The 18,215-nt window shown below is 38.2% G+C and overlaps 1 protein-coding gene across 1 annotated transcript in view; it reads right to left on the bottom strand.

Moving 5' to 3' along the window:
* Positions 1-18,215, bottom strand: part of COL25A1 (collagen type XXV alpha 1 chain) — a 298,979-nt gene that overhangs the window by 28,636 nt on the left and 252,128 nt on the right. The window contains exons 19-28 of the mRNA XM_036381685.2: positions 11,213-11,275; positions 10,658-10,726; positions 9,719-9,763; positions 7,708-7,752; positions 7,107-7,184; positions 4,153-4,176; positions 3,210-3,254; positions 1,600-1,644; positions 1,219-1,299; positions 424-486 (exon numbers count right to left, since the gene is read on the bottom strand). Of these exons, the coding sequence (XP_036237578.1) occupies positions 424-486; positions 1,219-1,299; positions 1,600-1,644; positions 3,210-3,254; positions 4,153-4,176; positions 7,107-7,184; positions 7,708-7,752; positions 9,719-9,763; positions 10,658-10,726; positions 11,213-11,275 (558 nt within the window). The remainder of the gene's footprint in view (positions 1-423; positions 487-1,218; positions 1,300-1,599; positions 1,645-3,209; positions 3,255-4,152; positions 4,177-7,106; positions 7,185-7,707; positions 7,753-9,718; positions 9,764-10,657; positions 10,727-11,212; positions 11,276-18,215) is intronic.

Raw genomic sequence — 18,215 nt, 5'->3', positions numbered from 1 at the left:
TGCTTTGAAAAAAGAATCAGGAGAATGTCTGGTCTCATACAACTAGCTCACTACCCTAGGTCACACACCTGAAGTCAGTCTAGTCTGGTTCTCACTGGACTATCTGAGATTCCCAGAGTATAAGGTGTTGAGAGAGAGATTATGGTTTGTTTGGGTTTTTTTCCTTTCTTCCCCATTTATCTTTTGATTCGTTACAGAGCCAGAAGGCTTTGACTGAAGCGGGCAGGACTTGTTCATAGTCAGAGAACAGAGCAGAACATGAATTATATATTTAAAATTTCTTAAACTGCATTTAGCTCTATGACCAGAAGTCTGTTTAGTCTCAGAAAGATCAGTCATGAATATCAAGTATTGCTCAGAATCAGAAGCTGGAGAGCCACTGCTGGACTCCTGTGTTCATTGCAATGCCACACTAAGACTTACTGAAGGACCTTGGGCACCAGGCAAACCAACGTCTCCTTTTTCACCTTTCATGCCATTGGCTCCCTAAAAATCATTACAAAACAGCATTTATAAACAGCTTTAATCTTACTAGCAACCAATCTAGAAATGATAATATTTATTGGCAAATAATTATCTTTTTAAAAAAGAATAACACAGCACACATGTAAAGGAAATCCTTTAAAAAATTCTGGCAGTATTTAAAAATAATTTTAAACTAATATAAACATATGCTTTTATATCAATAGCTATCATATGTGGCACGATATTTATGACAATCCTTAAACTGGCATTCCATTAATGATATTGTACTATGGATACAATTTTGAAATTATTTCTATTTTTGCTGAGAAATTTCATGTGTATGTATATAAATCTATACATACATATATATACACACAAAATAGAAGAATGCATCCCATGCATTTTTTCTCTCTCCTCAACTAAAGTCACCTAAAATTTCCATTCTAATCATAGCTCCTTTCTCCTTGTCCAAGTTGTCCTATATATTACAAGAGAGGTATAACTTTGGTCAGCCTGCCAACTAATCTCTTTCTTCCTGACACAGTAATTTTGTTTCACTGTAAGTGGAATGAAAAGTTCTGACAATCTTACACCTCCTCCTAGATTTGCTGTGAAACAATCTCAGAGTTTTCTCCCCAGTGCTTTCTGTCCCATTTGTAATTTATCAGCACTGTTGGAAATTCGTGATAATGGAAGAGAGAAAAAAATAAGATACTTTTTGCTAAAATTAATTAATTAACTTTTCATACTCACTGGTAGGCCAGGCAGTCCAATTCCTCCCTTTTCTCCAGGCATTCCAGGATCACCTGTGTCTCCTTTTGAGCCCTTAGGACCCTAAAATATGGACTTATTCAGCAAGTCAAGTAAAAAACTAGAGACCTCAACAGAATTCTAGCTTTGATCCTAACAAGGAAAGTCATGTGCATGTAATATCTTTGCTAGTAGAATGCAGAAATGCAGACACTATTAGGCCACGAAGTATGCAGCAGCACTATAATGATCTTTATTAAGCATTATAATCATAATACTTAGATTATGAAAACTAAGTTACAACCTGGAACCATGGAAATAATCTCTTAAAACAGCCTATAGTTGCCCACATGTTCTTCACTATATGATTTACACAAAATGTACCTGCTCTCCATCAACTCCTGGAGCTCCTGGGGATCCTGGTTCACCCTGCAAGAGATAAGACAGAACTGGATTATCCCAGAGGATAATAGAGGAAAGAGCCAGAGAAATTCCCATAATTAAAACAACAAAGCTAGAGAATATTCTGTCAAAAGCATATATTTATTATCTATATTAAATAAACAGCCCACCTGATTATGACTATATACAAACTTTCCGTGGTATAAAGGCCAGACAAAGTGCAAAAAAGAAAAGAAAAAGAAGACAAAATCCAAGGAGTGAAAGGACCCCAATCCAATGGAAACTCTGCCTGCTACCAGAATAAATACAGACTCGTGCCTCCCGATTTATGGAAGGTAGAGAGAGACTTCATGTTGCTTTTCCCTATTATAAATCACCCAGTGAAGGAGCTCACATTTATCACATTGTCTTATGACCAGTTCCTGGGTACCATTCTCCAAGGGAGCAAGTTATGGTGATGGATGGAGTCAATGACATTAGAAACAAGCTCCTGTGATGCTGAATTCTGCTTTACATTGTAGATTTTGAATGAGAACACTCACCTATAAAAAGGAACACAACTTCTTCCACACTCCAGCTTCTCTGTTTTACTACATACTCCATGTTGCAGAATTGCTGGGCAGATGATAATGCAAAAAGCAATTTCTGCACACTCAACTGTATACTCTACTATCAATTTTCACACAGAATGAACCTTGTTTCTCACAATTTCTCAAAACAACGTACATGTGTATTGTGATGTATTTCCATATGAAATACTGGATAAAGTCTAAAATTGACATGTCTAGTATTGTTATTGAAAATGCACATATTTGCTCTTGAAATAGCATAGAGACACTGGAAGAAGATGCAGTATCTAGTATTTAAGAAATAGGAGAAACATCTCAACTAGTTTAAAAGCATTTAGGGAGAGTCCACAAACTTCAACACTTCTTCTTTGAGTATAGGGAAATTTATTATTTATATTTTATAGAAGAGTGCAGCATATGGTACTCATTGTCTCTGTGTGGGCTGCTCACTAACCCTTCTGTACTGCTTCTAAGCACCAGCCAGGTGGAATTGGCAGGCTTGGGTTTCCAGCCAGGCTCCTGCCCACATGTGCACACTGTAATTTTTACTGACATTAGACAATACTGCACTTATTTGGGTGGGTGCCCCGTGACAGAAAAGCTGCATTCACATGCACTCACATGGTGGCCAGTGGTCTGGCACACAGTTTTGCCCACCTCACTCCCACTCAGCCAGAAATGAGGCATGGGAGCCACTGTCTGGTTGTGTGGCTGTTTTGCAAAGCCCTTGGGAGCAACCTCAGTGCCAATCCCTGAGTGAGATGCTTCTACACTCTTTCAGTACTAATTAATTTTGCTGGTCCTTAGTTAGTCATCTCTGTGTGGCAACTAAACAAGGCAGCTATTCTGGAAAGCTACATCTCAAGAATCTGGGATATGAAGTTGGAAACATGCCATATTTGTTAGGTTTACAGTTAAACAGCTGTGCTGGAAAGCTCCATCTACCTGTACACATACATCATTTAAAAAAACCCAGAAAATACTCCACCCTTAGGATATAATGAGTAAAGTAAGGAAGATCACCTTTGACCCTTGCAGCCCTTGGGGTCCTGGTGGTCCTGGTGGTCCCTAAACAGAAACACACAAACTTCTCAGCTTTTAAATAAACTCCTGAAGAACATGTCATGTAAGCACAGGGTGAATGTTAATACAGCTACTGTAACAAAATGGGTTAGATTTTTAACACAAGGGAAACCAAGACTAGTTATGAACAAGTTGTTAACCTATGACAGCTCTCAACAACCACAACACTACCACAAAAAACAGTGTTAAAATAACAGTAAAAAACTCATATTTTATAATAAAGTCCTCTGCTCCTATTGATGAAATGGCACTGCTTCCTCTAATGGAAGGGAGACCAAAACGCAGTCATATTTGCCAGCCCTCACTGCGCGATCCAAAACAATCTGAGACCACGAGAAATCCCCAACCAGTTGTAAAGAGGATTCTGCTGAAAGATGCTAAGTGCATCTAGGGATACTCAGTGCTTCATGAAATTTCCATGGAATAAACTGTAACCATTTCTTTCATTTCTACCTCAGGCTGTGGACACAGTGTCATGTATCAAACACTGGTCTGGATGGTGCATAGTGGGGATGCTTCAAAAAAACCCCACAACAACATTTAAAAATCCCCTGCATTAACACAAGAAAGGGTATGTCTAGTTGGGAAAATACGACTAACAGCAATCTTGCAGAGAAGAACTTGAAACAAAAAAGAATGTGCTTCCCCAGTCTCATACTTAAATGAACCGAAGTTCTGCCATTAATTCAGAAGGAGCAGAATTGTTGGCTTTCAACAATGGGTCCTCTGCTATGGGAACACCAAGCAAAGAAGTCCACACATGTTATGATGAACCAGGTTGAAATCCAATGAAGACATGTCCAGAGCTAGCAGAATTATGAACATGCTGCAGCACAAAGAAGTTCTAGGGCGCACAGTAAGTCATGCAACAGTAATGAATTACCGTGACAGTCAGGGTGGCAATCCTCTGTTGGCAAAAGGTATTAACAAGAGTTGTCAGTAGCAGAATTAAACAATGACATAAATAATTCTGTTTCCTACAGTTGTAATCTCCACAGAACCTCTGCTGCACATGGTAGACACTATGCCTTCAAAAGCACTAATAAAACCCTTGTTATTTTTAAATCTTGATATTGTATTAGCTGTTTGGTTTCTGTGGGAATTAGATGAAGGTAGTACTTTTGTACCATCCAAGAGATCAAATAAACAATGACTAAATAGCAAAATCTAAGCAGAGTGCTTCAAAAAGGTAAGAAAACATAATGGGTTGGTGTCTGAATTGACCAAAAGACTAGCCCTATGTTTTGTAATGTCTGCAGGATTTGCACCAACGTTTAACTAATAAACACAACTTCTGGAGTGGAGCTGTAACATCAATTTTCATATAAAAATGCAGTTCAAAATCCAAAACTGCCAGTCTACAACCCAGCCATGTACACTTTTCTTATACAGTTCTACTTTGAATTCTTGAAAAGACAAAATATATTTTCGTCATGGAAGGAGCAAATACCTTGACCTGTCACGGGTTTTTTTTTACCAAAAAATCTAAAAGCAAGTGGAAAAGTATTAAAATGGGATTTAAATGCTTGTCTATATTTTTAAACAGAGTAGAACTCCCATATATTGCAGCTCACACATGCTTTCCTTTTGCATGTGAAGAACTTACTGGCCTACATGGAACAAGAAATATCTTGCTTTTGTAATTATTATCCAATATGCAAATAAAAGTTTGCAGATCTTCTGTTTTAAGCTGTAAAAAAATCTCCGCATGTCAGTGCAAAAATACATACTGTTGGCAAAGATCTGGAACCTACTCAACACAAAGTACCCGAAAAAAGTTGTTTTCTAACACATGGCTTTAATATACTCATATTCTTTGTATTTCAACATATTAATGGAAATATATCCAGAACTTTAAAAATACTGAAAAGTTCACATTATGAAAACCTAAAACAGCTATTGCAAAGAACTGTTTACATGTTCACAGTCACAGATCCCTTTACAGAGGCAGATATTTTAATATCTAATGCTGTAGTTCTACAAAGGTTAAACTTTTGAAACTACTGCTTTTTGCCCTGGGAAATTCTGCAGAATAGGTGTGAAGAGCAATTTTGACAGAGATGAATTTTGCATTTGATCCTCCAGGTGAAAGCCACATACTCTCAGCAGGGGTCTTGCTCAAACCAGAATGACAATTTTAAGATTGCACATGAGATTGAATAGGAGGCACAAGGCAAAGTAACTAAATTGCTAGACTGCTTCATGATTTATTACTGAATTCTAGCAAGAGACAAGCAGTCTGTATCTTGCAAATTCTTGTCAACTTCTTAAATCTGCAGGCCAAATTCTGTGCAAGTTCACAGTTCAGTGCTGAGCACTGAAATTCTCATGTGCTTTTGTGAGAGAACTGCAAATCTCAGAGCCCCTAAGAATGTGGCACCAGGAGACTTAGGAATGGGTGTTTGCCATCTAAAAGGACTGAGCTGGATTTGGCAAGGATATTTTTGACTGATCCTATATAATCTTGCTTACACCCTCCTTGCACAGCCATTCCCATTAATATCAATCATTTGTTGCCCTGGATCAGAAGGTGATGACATTTGGAACAATTTGCAATGGGATAAAGGCTTTCTAGAATGTTTCAACCACTGCAGAAGGCTTTAGTCCACTTTTAAGGTTGCTTTATGTGCTGCAGCTTTTCTGAGGAAGCTTGAAACTAACACTGATGCCAGAGTTACAATACCAAGACAGAATATAGGAGATACAGGGGCTAAAGCCCCTGCTAAATCTCTCTCTGGTAACACACAACATGAATTTCAGGCTACTTTAGGCACGTAACTCGGAGAGGGATTTAGATGACTGAAAGCTGTGTGTCTGAAGTCCCTTACAAGCAGACCAAATGAGGCAAACATAATGCAGAGCCTCACAACATGTCTATGCAGACCTCCCCACAGACACAATGAAAGAACAGACTCAGCCTTAGTGACATACAAGGCTTTTAGATTTTAGTAAAGGCAGTGAGGTTTTTATTTTTTGAAAGCATCTTGGAAACCAAATAACTGGTCAGACATTTACCCACTCCCACTGCATAAATGTAAGAAAAAAGTTCAGTGGCTTCAGTGAGAAAGTGATCAGATGCACAATGAGCCAAATCTAGTCTTCAGTTTCACATAAGCAAGCCATTCTCTTTGGTGGAGTTATACTGCACAGAATTTGCATCTGAGTATGCTGCAATGTAAATCACCTTGACTGCAATGACATATGTCATCTTGGTCCTTTGCTTTTATGCAAACACTCATTCATTCTTTTTGTAACCCCACTTTAATCCTCCACACTTTTCTGCACACCAGTCAAAATAGGTTTTCCAGAAATGAATAAGTGAGAAGACTGGTGCTTGGTCTACTTAATGTACTCAAGTTGCTGATTGAATCCACAGCTTGCTAATGGAACCATGTTACAATGGTTTCCAAATCTCAAATATTCTGCTCTTTGCATTTTACAGGAAGAGGAGGAGGAAAAAGAAAAAAAGAAATGTCAATATTATAATATATGAATTGAAAAGCAGGCACTTCTGTTGAACCTATGTATGTGGTTTATTACATTAATTCAGCATTAAACACCAAAGCCAACAATGAATTAGTTTCGTCCTGATTAGGTGATGTCAGTACTCTCCAGGGAACATGAAACTAATTCACTCAGCTAGTTTGTATCAGGGAAACAGTTTTTCTAGCACAGAAAACCTGGCTTCCAAATATAGAAAGTGATACCTGATTAATAAGCTCAACAATTTTGCACACAAAATGTTTTCAAGCTCTAGGCAAAAGAGAAATACAATGCTGTTAAATGACTTTTCCCCAGACCGGACAAAGCCAATTCAGACTTGTTAGGTTTGCGTACCTGCAGAGCTTCATGGATGTTGCCATTATAATCAATTATCTCTGTTGCACCTTGATCACCCTTCTGTCCAGGTGGTCCCTGTAATACATTTTCCATTAGAATTTTGAGACAACTGCTGAGGACTATTTTAGACTCTTAACTACTGATATATGCTTTGACTTGATTGTGGGGTGTTAGACTCTGACTGTACTTGCAATATACTACTACAAAACACAGAATTTGAAGGAAAACAATTTTTTAAAATAAAGATAAATAAGCAAGTCAGTACAAAGTGACTTGTGCTTCAGTGGGAAAGCAAATACATAAAATCTCTGAGGGAAGACATTTAAGGATGTTCCTACACTCTAGTTCTGTATTGGCAGTGAACAATGTCAGAACACCTGGTCTGTAACATCCTGCCCACAAAGTGTGGATTGCAGACTGCTCCAAATAGTGGCGAGTGGTGTTATTCATATTAATGTCCAGTTAGCAACCATATTCCAACAGTGTCAAGTGACCAATTTCACCCAGAGTTCTAACTAGAATTACTGCTACAATTTCAGTTCACACAGACTGAATCTAAGGGTACAAAACAAAGAGCTGAGATGAAAAGTAGACTTACCCGTGGACCTGCAGATCCTGTGTCACCTCTCTCACCTGTATCACCCTACGTAAAAACGATACATGAAAAAAACAGATATGCCATTTGACAATATATTACAGAGTTCTTTCCTTTTTAATATGTTTTCTTACATGAACTGGTTTACAGGGCCTCTCATCCTAAACAGAATGTGAATCTTATTTAATGAAAGGAAAAAGTCCTTCAAAATCTGTGCACTGGTAGAATTGAGCATGACACATTTGGTTCTGTGTGAATATTGGAGTATTGTATTGGTCTGCAATAAAAAATTGCAAAGAACCAAAAGCAGATTATTTGTGCAACATTCCCATTCTTAATGACATTACTATCAAAAGCTTGAAGAGAATACTAGAGAAATGAAATTACTCAGTCTGAAACCAGTCAAAAACTTCTTCAAATGTGTTTCAAAATATATAAACTTTTCTTTCTGTGATCATGCCTCCACCAACCTTCTGAACTTCCCTGGTCTGAGTCACTGCCTCCCCTAAAAATACAACTGTACCATCAGATTTAGAGTTTCTTGATGCCCTTTCTGTGACAGGCTTAAGATCATTACCAGCTTACACACAGCTTTTTACTCCTGGCTACTAGTAATATGCTTCAAATGATGGAGGGAATTTCAAACATGTATGCATTCATACTCCAGCCGCCACAATTCACTTCACAGTCACTTTCATACCAAGGTCTTATATTTTAATATTACTCAAAATTAATACAGGTAAGAACTGCAAATTTTGGTCCTGTTGACATCTAGAGAACTTTGGTAAAAGTCAGGAGAAGAATGATTAATTCACCACTGGTAACAGAACAGAAAACTTTCTGGTAATAGAAACCAGAAAACTTTCATGGAGCTAATGAAGACATATGGAGAGCAGGCTGGTGGGAGGGCATAATCAAGGTTGTGCCATCTACCTTTCGCTTCAGTGCCGCTCTGGCAGAAGCTAGTGAACATTTGAACTGCTAAAAAATGAAGTTCCCTGCCACTAGACTGACTTCTGTGGGCCAGATTTTCATGACAGGTGTGCAGGTAAAATGAAAATCATATATCCTTTCTTGATAAAAAGGGAATTAGAGGGATATCTTTATAATTTTGGTGCGTGTGGGAGGTGCCCAGGTACTGTAGTCAAATGAGAGGCTGATTTACTTTTCTGCTCTCACTCTGATACTTTAATTCCCTCATCAGTTCCCTTGCCTTTGAACACTTCTTTCTGGTGGGAATGAATGAAGTTAAATGGCACTTGTTTAATCACATCTTTAAGCACTTAAGGCCCCTCTTCAAGGACCTTACAAGTACTGCAAACAGTATCACACCAGCCTACATTGTCCTGTCACCCTTATTCTGACAGCAGACCTGTCAATAACCACCTACACAAGTACACTTTCATCTCTCATACAACATGAAGGAATCCAGTGGGAACAGTATTTGCACAGCAGATAAAGTAATAGAAAAACCATACATTTTATCTCTCCATATATGTGAACCAACTATATTTATAGAAATATAAATAGGTGGAAAGATATAATCAAAACCATCTTTTTAAAGCAGGTAAAACAGCAACACAATCAACAACTCTTGCCTTTGTCAGACTTCTGACCATCATATCTCAGCCTGCAGTACTTGGAATACCTCTGATTCCTAGCTCATCAGACTTTGGATCCATAAAATTATTGCAAACTAAATAACAGCACAGTCAGGCATTGGGACTTGGCATGTGGGAGGACTAACACACATCAGTTACACAGAGAGAAACCAAGTTGCATGAGGAAAACAGCAGCAGAGTGGAATGGATGTTATAACAGAAAAAGGATTAGAACCACAATGTTCAAAACCCATGTGACATAACTAAATTTTTTATCTAAAATTGAAGGTCAGAAGGTTTCACTTATAAAGAACACTGCAGACTATTACAGGTTCTTTTAAAGAGAAATGTTACAAATAATTGATCCTGAAAATGTTAATTAGTCCCCTAAAGACAGTTTCCTTACTACTAACCTTTGACCCTTTGGGGCCTCTAGATCCAGGTTCACCTGTTTTCCCCTGTTTGAAGGAAGATAGGAGAAAAATTGTAGAGAAATGGGAGTGCAGAGAAAAAGAAATTAGTAATCACTAACCACAGTTTGGAACAGCAGAAATACCTTATATTTATATTATCAAGATAATGAATTTTTAAGGCATTTATTTTAATAGCACCCAGATCAATATATTCTTTAACACTAGAGTGCAATGGTCACAGATTCCACTCTTCCAAAGGAAAAGTAGCATTGGTATTAGTAAAGATAGGCATCATTATCACTGGTTTCCAGGAATGAGCTATGTCATTCCATTGCTCCTGAAAAATGATAGCCAAGAGAGAGAGAAGATAGTTAAATATTCTAACAGAAGGAGAATAAAATAAAGTGTTATCATAACTTTTTTTCCTAACAGTTCAGGTGAATACAAACTAACTGCCAAGGATCACAAAATTAACCTTATTGTTTTCAAAATCCATCAGGAAAGAAAAACTTGACAGTATCAACACCAGGGGAAATATTAAGACAATGCTAAAAGTAGTTAGACTGATCTCTTTCTTAGAGAGTTAGAAAACAGCATGCAAAATGGATTTTCTCTGCATTCAGTTGCTACAGTGGTCAAAGAGTTCAAACTTCAATGCTGAAAGTTAGGGACCTAGAGGTCAGTACTTCAGCTGGAATGAATTAGGCCAATTCCATGACAGTGTCTGTAGGTAGTGTCTTTACTTTGCAGACCAAATAAAAGTCCATTCAGACTGCAGTTTCACAGCTGTGAACACAAAACTGCCATTGAAGTAGAGCATTTGACAGCATTTTCATTTAAAAGTTCACTCACCAAGTTTTGTTCTACTTTTCAGCAGGCAAAGATGTGTTCATAGGTGCAAAATTAACAAAACATTTCCAATGTAAAAATCAGACTGACCTTTGGTCCAGGGATTCCAGGTTCACCTCGCTCACCCTTCCCAACAGGGCCTGCCTCTCCTCTGTCACCCTATTGCAACAGACACACAGATATCACAAAATACTGGGCAGCCTTTAGCACCCCACCAACTCAGCAGGATCAAAGAAACCAAGCAAACAGCAGAAACAGCGGTTTAGTCTATCTGTATTTTCAGAATCTGGTGCGTAGTATCAAAATTCTGCTTCCTGCACAAAGTTTCAAGTAATCTTCCTAAAAAAACCCATGTTTATGAAAATATAGTTTCTTCAATCATGCCTATTTTGCCTCTTGAAGAACTAAATTTGGGGATGCTAACATGAAAAAGGACGGCATTAATTAAAGTTATGACATAACATCTGCCTTCACATTTTTTGGGGGCACCTACATGAATATCTATATATCTATCTCATAGCACTGGTCCATGACTTTTCACATTTTCTCCAATAGTAGCCTCAGTCTCTGCTACTTGCTGAGGAAAGTTGAATTTGACATCAGCTCAAGGGGCTTCACACCAGAGCGTTGGCCCATTACCCTTACCTTTGTTCCTGGCAGCCCTGGCAACCCAGGTTCTCCTTGTGGACCAATGAAACCTGGTTCACCCTTTAAAAACACAATATGAGAGGGTTACTTATTTAGCAGTACACAAGTATAATAACACAAGTTTATTTTGGGTGGTATTTTCCCCTGTACAGCTTACAGTTCTCCAGCTGTGATGCAACAGTTACACAGAAGTACTTTTTGTCTTGAGTTACTTTCATCAGCACAAATTCCTGCAGCAAGCCACCACGCAGCAGATGAGATGCAAATGAAGCAGAAGGTGTCAAACATGGGGTTTATGAGGTTAAGGACTGTTAATATGCAACCTGATCTGTAATGCAACACGTCAAACTTATCCAAGCAAGTCTGAAGGCAGGAGGAGAGATCTGAGTGTTCCTAAATTTGAAAAGGGATAGTTAAGTTCAGTGATGTGTTTTGAGGTGGTTTCCTACTGCAGCATGTGAATAGATGGGCAGGAATACTGTGTGACAAAGCAGTGACAAATGGAGATGGCATTGTTGTGATATGTTGTGTCTCCTTTCAAGTCAGAAACATGCAGTACCATGGTACTTTCCCATCTCATTCTGACAGTAAAATACCTCAGTTCTCTGCACCCAGACAATTTATTGGTCTGTGAACATCTGGGAATGACCCACAGCTCTCCTCATTCCCTCTCTGTTCTGCCCCCTTCCTTCCCATTCAGTTGTACAAAGAGGACAGACAAATAGCAAGAATCAAGCAGAGTTGCAGCAGAAGCAGCACTGAGCAGAAGAGTAAGGCCGTATTTTATTACCCATCTCCATGTCTGAAGAGACAATGCAAGATTAATAAGCCATATACTTTCCTTCACAAATTCCCCTGAATAAGCCTTCCTGCTATTTAATCTTGCATTTTTTAAGATATATTTGAACCAAGAAGATACATCCACAAGCTATTGTAAATTTTAAAATCAGTTATGTAACCCAATCAATATTTATTTAATTAGCCTTTTTGCAATATCCCTGAATGTAATGACTAAAAATTACCCATCAAATGCCTCTTAAAATAGCTAAAAGACAGATAGATCATAATCCTGTAGTGATATCATTACTGACAATATACAGAGACAGTGAATTTGAGCAGTTGAATAATACTTCTCTTCATCTCTTCCCCTGGAGAGCAAATTGGGAAGTATTCTTCCACATTCATCTGTGCTCTCATCAGCAATCCATCATTAACAGCTCAAAGCCAAAGAAATCTTCCCTGTGGTTATATCAAGGATGACAGCAAGCTCCCAGAGACCCCCATTTAGCTTATAAAAAAATACAAGTAATAATGAGCTTTCTCACATGAAGTTCCAGCTGGCTGTGATTCAAAATATGGTAAAGAAATAAACTGAGACAAACATGTCACAGAGAAGCAAATGGGGTTTTCTTTTTGCTCTCGTAAGAAAAAAACCTCAGAGTTTATGTAAGTCTTTATAATTAGTACACAGCAGCAAGAGTAACATAAGGTTGTCACTGCAGATGGAAGCACTTTAATTTCAGTAAATGAAGAACAATGCAGCTTCAATCATTTATTTTAGAATGAGAGGGTACTCAACAGCCCCGTGTTGTTTTAATACTGAATTTGCCCGGGCTAATTTTTTGGGCAGCTTATTATGACTTCAGGCAGAAAAAATACGCAGTGACTGCATGATTCTTTTCAGTGGTAAGGCTTAGAAGTGTCACTCAAAGGTTGATGCAGTTTTTGAGTCAAATTCTTTTCTTTGCTCAGGACTATACCAGTTGCACACTACAAGAAAATTTCTGGCCAAAGTCCAAGAAGCAGCCCCACCTTCCCCCAAAACCTCTAAAGAGAGATGCTTTGCAAAAGCTAGTGGAATTGATAATGGTATAAGTTGGCAGCTTAATTAGCATAAGTAGAATACAGGTCTTATATGGCACAGAGCTTTAAAATGTTTTGAAATGTGGAGTGGAAGAAGTGGTGTGTCAGCAGAGAGAAGGAACTGACTGGGTGAGCAGCAGCCCTGCTGGGAAAGATGCAGCAGTTACGGGGGATGCCAAGCTGAACGTGATCCAACAGGGTATTCTTATCACACATGAAACAAACTGCATAGTTAAAACCTGGCTACATAAAGAAAAACATGCGATTCTCCCTCTATCCAGTGCTAGAGAGGATAAGTAGATTAAAAACCAGATCTGATTTGCCATCTGAACTAAGCTTCTAAGTAAAAAGACAACGTGTTTGAATGGTTTGAAACTAAGCCATGTCTTCTCTAATATTTCAAATCTCTTGAGTGTCTTTCTTATGCCACAGCCTAAGGCATTAAGTAAAATGTTCATTGGGTATACTTCAGTATCCTGCCACAAAATTGATGATTTTGTGCTTTATGCTATCTTTTATGCCACTCAAATAGCAAAAAACCAACCAAACAAAAAATGAATCTATCAAAATTGGGACTGCGAGTGAGGCGTGAAATGTAAAGAAAAGTTTCCTCTCAGTAAGGCATGCTGGTGTCCCAGTTATGCAAAGGCAAGGGAAAGACCTTTGTGATTAGTCCATGACACAAAAAAGATTCCAGAGCTGTACAGGAATGTGGTCAGAAAATTAAGAATTAAAGGCTTTAGCGTTTTTTTGCAAATATATGACATATTTGATTTAGCTAGCACATAGCAGCAGGAAAGCAAGGGTAAAGGCTGGCTTGGGAGGGCACTGTGGTTTGACAACACTGCAGCTCTGGTGTTCACTGAAGCACCTCCTGTTCATAAGTCTCTTCTTTAAATGAACTCAGAATTTGTTCAAGCTGCTGTGATAGGCTGAGAGGAACGCAAGGGATCAGAGTCACCAAGACTTGTAATACTTTTCCAAACATCTCACTACAACTTGTTATAATAAAATCAAGGTTTTATCCAGTTAGAATGTACAGCAATCTTCTTTGCCTGCTAAAGCTGGGACAGGCAACACAAAATCTGTGATACTGTAATCTGAAGTACAGTTTGGCAGCTGTATAGAAAGCCATCATCAAATGATGGCTCTGTCACACATTTTAATTTTTAGTTAAACCCTTTGGTATAGTTATGAAATCACTGCTTAGAAACCACCACATTGCACAAGATGTCAACAAGGCATATTTCAGCATTCAAACTTCATCCACCTGTTAGACTTGGAGCAATTTGTATTAATCACAACATGGGAAACTTGGTTAAAAAAGAAAACAAACAACAAGCTTGTGAATTTCTTCCAGTCTACAGAAGTGATGTGTTATGATATTAAGAATAATTTTTAGTGTCTTTATGTGTTAATAGTTTAACAGACTACCCCCATGCATGCTCATTTTCATTCTCAAGTATTTGCTGACTTTGGAAATACTAGAGGGTCAGATAACAAATTATATACTACCATTTACAAATATTGTTAATGTTCATTTTCACCTCTTATAACAGTCTGAAGCAGAAAGGGCCCCTAAAATGCCATAAACCTGGTGCAATGTGAGCGCAATCAGAATTTAATATTAAAAAGTCACCTTGTTATTTACTTCAGAGGATAGTCAGATTTTTACTGAGGGTTATTATCTAGACATAATTAGAACTGGTTTTCATGATGATCAAAGCTTTCATGGGCTGAAGCAGAGGCTAGCTTTGATACTAGAGGTTAACCCTAAGAACTACTTTAGTTCACTCTCACTGTTAAGTTTTACAGAACCCATGATTGCCTAAAACTTGGACTTTTGCTTAAAAAAGGTACAGCAGTTGAAATAACATTTTCACTGCTGGTTTCTGTTTTAAACATCACTAATTTGACAAATGTTTATTAACAGTGTAGTTCTACTACCATACTTGGTCAGAATTAGCCTCCATTGCACAGCTGGGACACAGATCATCATCATTATTTGAAACTTTGTTCTCACAGACACACCTATTCCTCTCCCAGTGCCTGAAATACAAAGCTTTATGCTGATGCAAGCAATCAGCAGAGAACAGCAGTTGTTGGGTACACTGTTTTCCCACAGAAGTTTCTTCCTCTTTAATCACTTTCCTAATGACTATACAACACATTTTCACATCCAGATCAATGAATTCCTAAAAAAGAAACCTATGCTGCAGGAAGACATCCAAACCACAACTTTCCTCTAACAGTGAAATAAATTCTCTTCTATTTCTGAAATTACCATCCTACTTGTAAGTGCCATGGTTACCCTTACTATATTCCAGCTACATCAGATTATTACTGTATTTTCTCTATGCTACAGGAATGTGACTAAACCAACCCTTAGACCATGAATTTGAAGGAGAATGTAATTTCAAGCCTTATTTTTATCTAGCGCTATGCACTAGAAGTAGCCAGAGAAATTGAAATGTCTTACTCTGACTGACCTTTATTACATTGTTCACTGGTCCTAAATTACTTTGTTCAATGTTGGCCCCATTGCCAGCACCATGGAAGTTCTGTGCCTCCTGGGCTGACTGGCAGGTCCTGCCAAAAGGCAGGACACACACAAACACCTTTCCCTGGCATTCTCTTGGAAATCCAAACGTACCAAGGTCAAGACTCCTGTGTGCACACCTCTGAGCTGGCAAACCACGCCAAAGCATCCTGAATTTCTGTGGAGGACTCCAGAAAGGGGATGCACCCCACCTTTTCCATTAACAGAAAACCTAGCAGTGTAGGCTGGAGGAAAACCACAATCATGCTTGAACTAACAGCTTGGACAGGCTTGGAGATTCCAAACTCCTCTCTGCAAGTCTAGTGGACCTCTAGAATTCCTGTCTAGCATGGGCCAGCATGCAAGTTCTTCAAGAGTCACAAAATTTGGGGGACCCAAAGTTCCTTTCTGATGTGGAAGGGTCCTCATTTTAATAACATCAAGAGACCAGTGACTGTCTTCAGTGTTACCCTGGCTCACTGATGAGCATATTAAAACAAAAACAGTATGATACCCATTCCTTGCCTAACACTACCAAAAGAATCCTGCAAAGGTGGGGATATCTATATATAGAAGAGCTATCAAGAAAGACCCAAAAGCCAGATGCAAGATAATTTGAAGAACAGCTATGAAGCTGTAATAAATTGGATTTGGTTCATGGGTACCTATGCCGATTTTCTGTAAGTTGCCATCTGCTGTCCAAAAAGACTTTGGTTTTGAGGTTGCTATCTAACCTGAACACTGCAAGTCCTCCACTCTGGAGAGGAGTGAGGGCCAAATTCTCAGGATCCTGTAGCACAGCAATCCATGGTGGTCTATGGAGCTGCACCTGCTCATGCCCTCCCTCTGTGTGCAGCACTTAGCTCCAGTGAAGCAATTTCTCAGAAACTCAGCTGGCCTTGGACTATACAAGTCAGAGAGTACTTTGTCACTGTGAAGGGCATTAGGGGGACTTTATATATATAGCCTGACGTCCATGGGAATTTTCCTCTCAGGATGCCTACAGTATTCAGCTCCTAAGAAGGAAATGAACAAGGTACAAGGAAATCTGATTTAAAAAAGTAACCCTAACCCCATTTCATAACGTCTTTCTTAAGGCTTTTCATATCACTTTAGAATTAGCTCCAGAAATTGCCAGTTAAAACAGGTTGTCTGGCTCACTCATCTCATTTGAAACAATATCTTTACTCCCTAATCGTTCTCTAAACTTAGAAAAACAATCGTGGTTTAGAATTTCCAAAAGCATATTTAGACTTTATGATTCATTTGGAGTTAGGGAAGTAAAACCTGGCTAAACAACCTGGCTGAAACCCTGAGGTTTTACAACAAGCCTCATTTTGTATGACATATATTGCTTTTTAGTGAGCCTAATTTTCTTCTTGCTTTTAAGTCCTGTCTCCCTAGAAAGTATGTTGCTTTGGGAGAGTGCTATCAGAACCAGTAATGATTCTGATTAATCCTGCATTCATTAATCATAAAAGGGACTTCTTACTTTAAGGCTAATTATAATCCAAGTCAGTATGGCAACTATTTTTAAGGATAGAATAGAAACACTTGTTGTAATGAGCGCCTAATTTTTAATTCCTTTCTATGACCAAACTGCAAAATGATGAAGAGTTTGGCCCCAAATTGTTTCTATTAAAAAAGACTTACATGACAAATCTAAGGAATTTTGTTGCTTTTCTGAAAGCTAAGGAGCTTTATTGCATGCCTTATTTCTGACCTTATAAAAATTTGTATTTGAGAAATAATTTCAGATTACTGATGTCAAGTCTTCTTTGTGGCTGAAAAGATACTTGATTTCTGAATACTGCAGGGTGTTGGATCCTGACTTCATTAAACTGTTTCCAAAATTTTTGATTGGCACTTCTTTTTGTACAATGAGAAATTAAGCTATGTTATAAAACATATGCTGTGAAGCAGTTCTTATAAACTCAGTCTTCCAACTATTAACAGCTTTAGAGGAAACAACATTCTGTGTTTCAGTTCCTTATGTTTTAGGTTTTTCCAGAACAGAAAATAAGAGATTTGGAGGATATAATTTGTGAGAAATCAATAAGAACTTGAAGAATTTATCTAGATTTTACACCCAAGTAAGCACCCCTGACACACGCATGCCATCCAATGTTAACGATGATTTCGTTTTCTGGCCTTGATCATCAAAATCAGCTCCTGGAAATTCAATGTCCACCCTATGCAACTGATTACTGCCATAATATATGGAAAGCAGACAGCTAGGAATCAATGAAGAAAGTGTAATATACAGATATATGTTTGTATACCTACTACCGTTACGGAAAGCGAATACTCAATTGCACAGCTGTGTAATGTATTTCACCTACCAATGCACAGAGACACTTCTGAAACCCAGCCCACCAAAGGTGGGTACTAAGTCCTATTTTTTAGATCAGTTCCCATTTACACCCAGAACCTGCAGAGAGGGGAAGAGAGAGAGACAGAGAGTCCCTGCAGGTTTACTGTTAATGCTATCAATGAATAAAAACAGGAAGAAGAGTGGAAATACAGAAAAGGAAAAATTAATTAAGAAAATTAGAAAAAGAAAATCTTTCCTAAGAACTCCTGGGGGAAAAGGAGAAT

The sequence above is a fragment of the Molothrus ater genome, chromosome 4 (assembly GCF_012460135.2).
Source record: "Molothrus ater isolate BHLD 08-10-18 breed brown headed cowbird chromosome 4, BPBGC_Mater_1.1, whole genome shotgun sequence".
Lineage (NCBI taxonomy): Eukaryota > Metazoa > Chordata > Aves > Passeriformes > Icteridae > Molothrus > Molothrus ater.
Note: the sequence above shows the minus strand (reverse complement) of the source record. Positions and strands in the feature narration are given on the sequence as shown.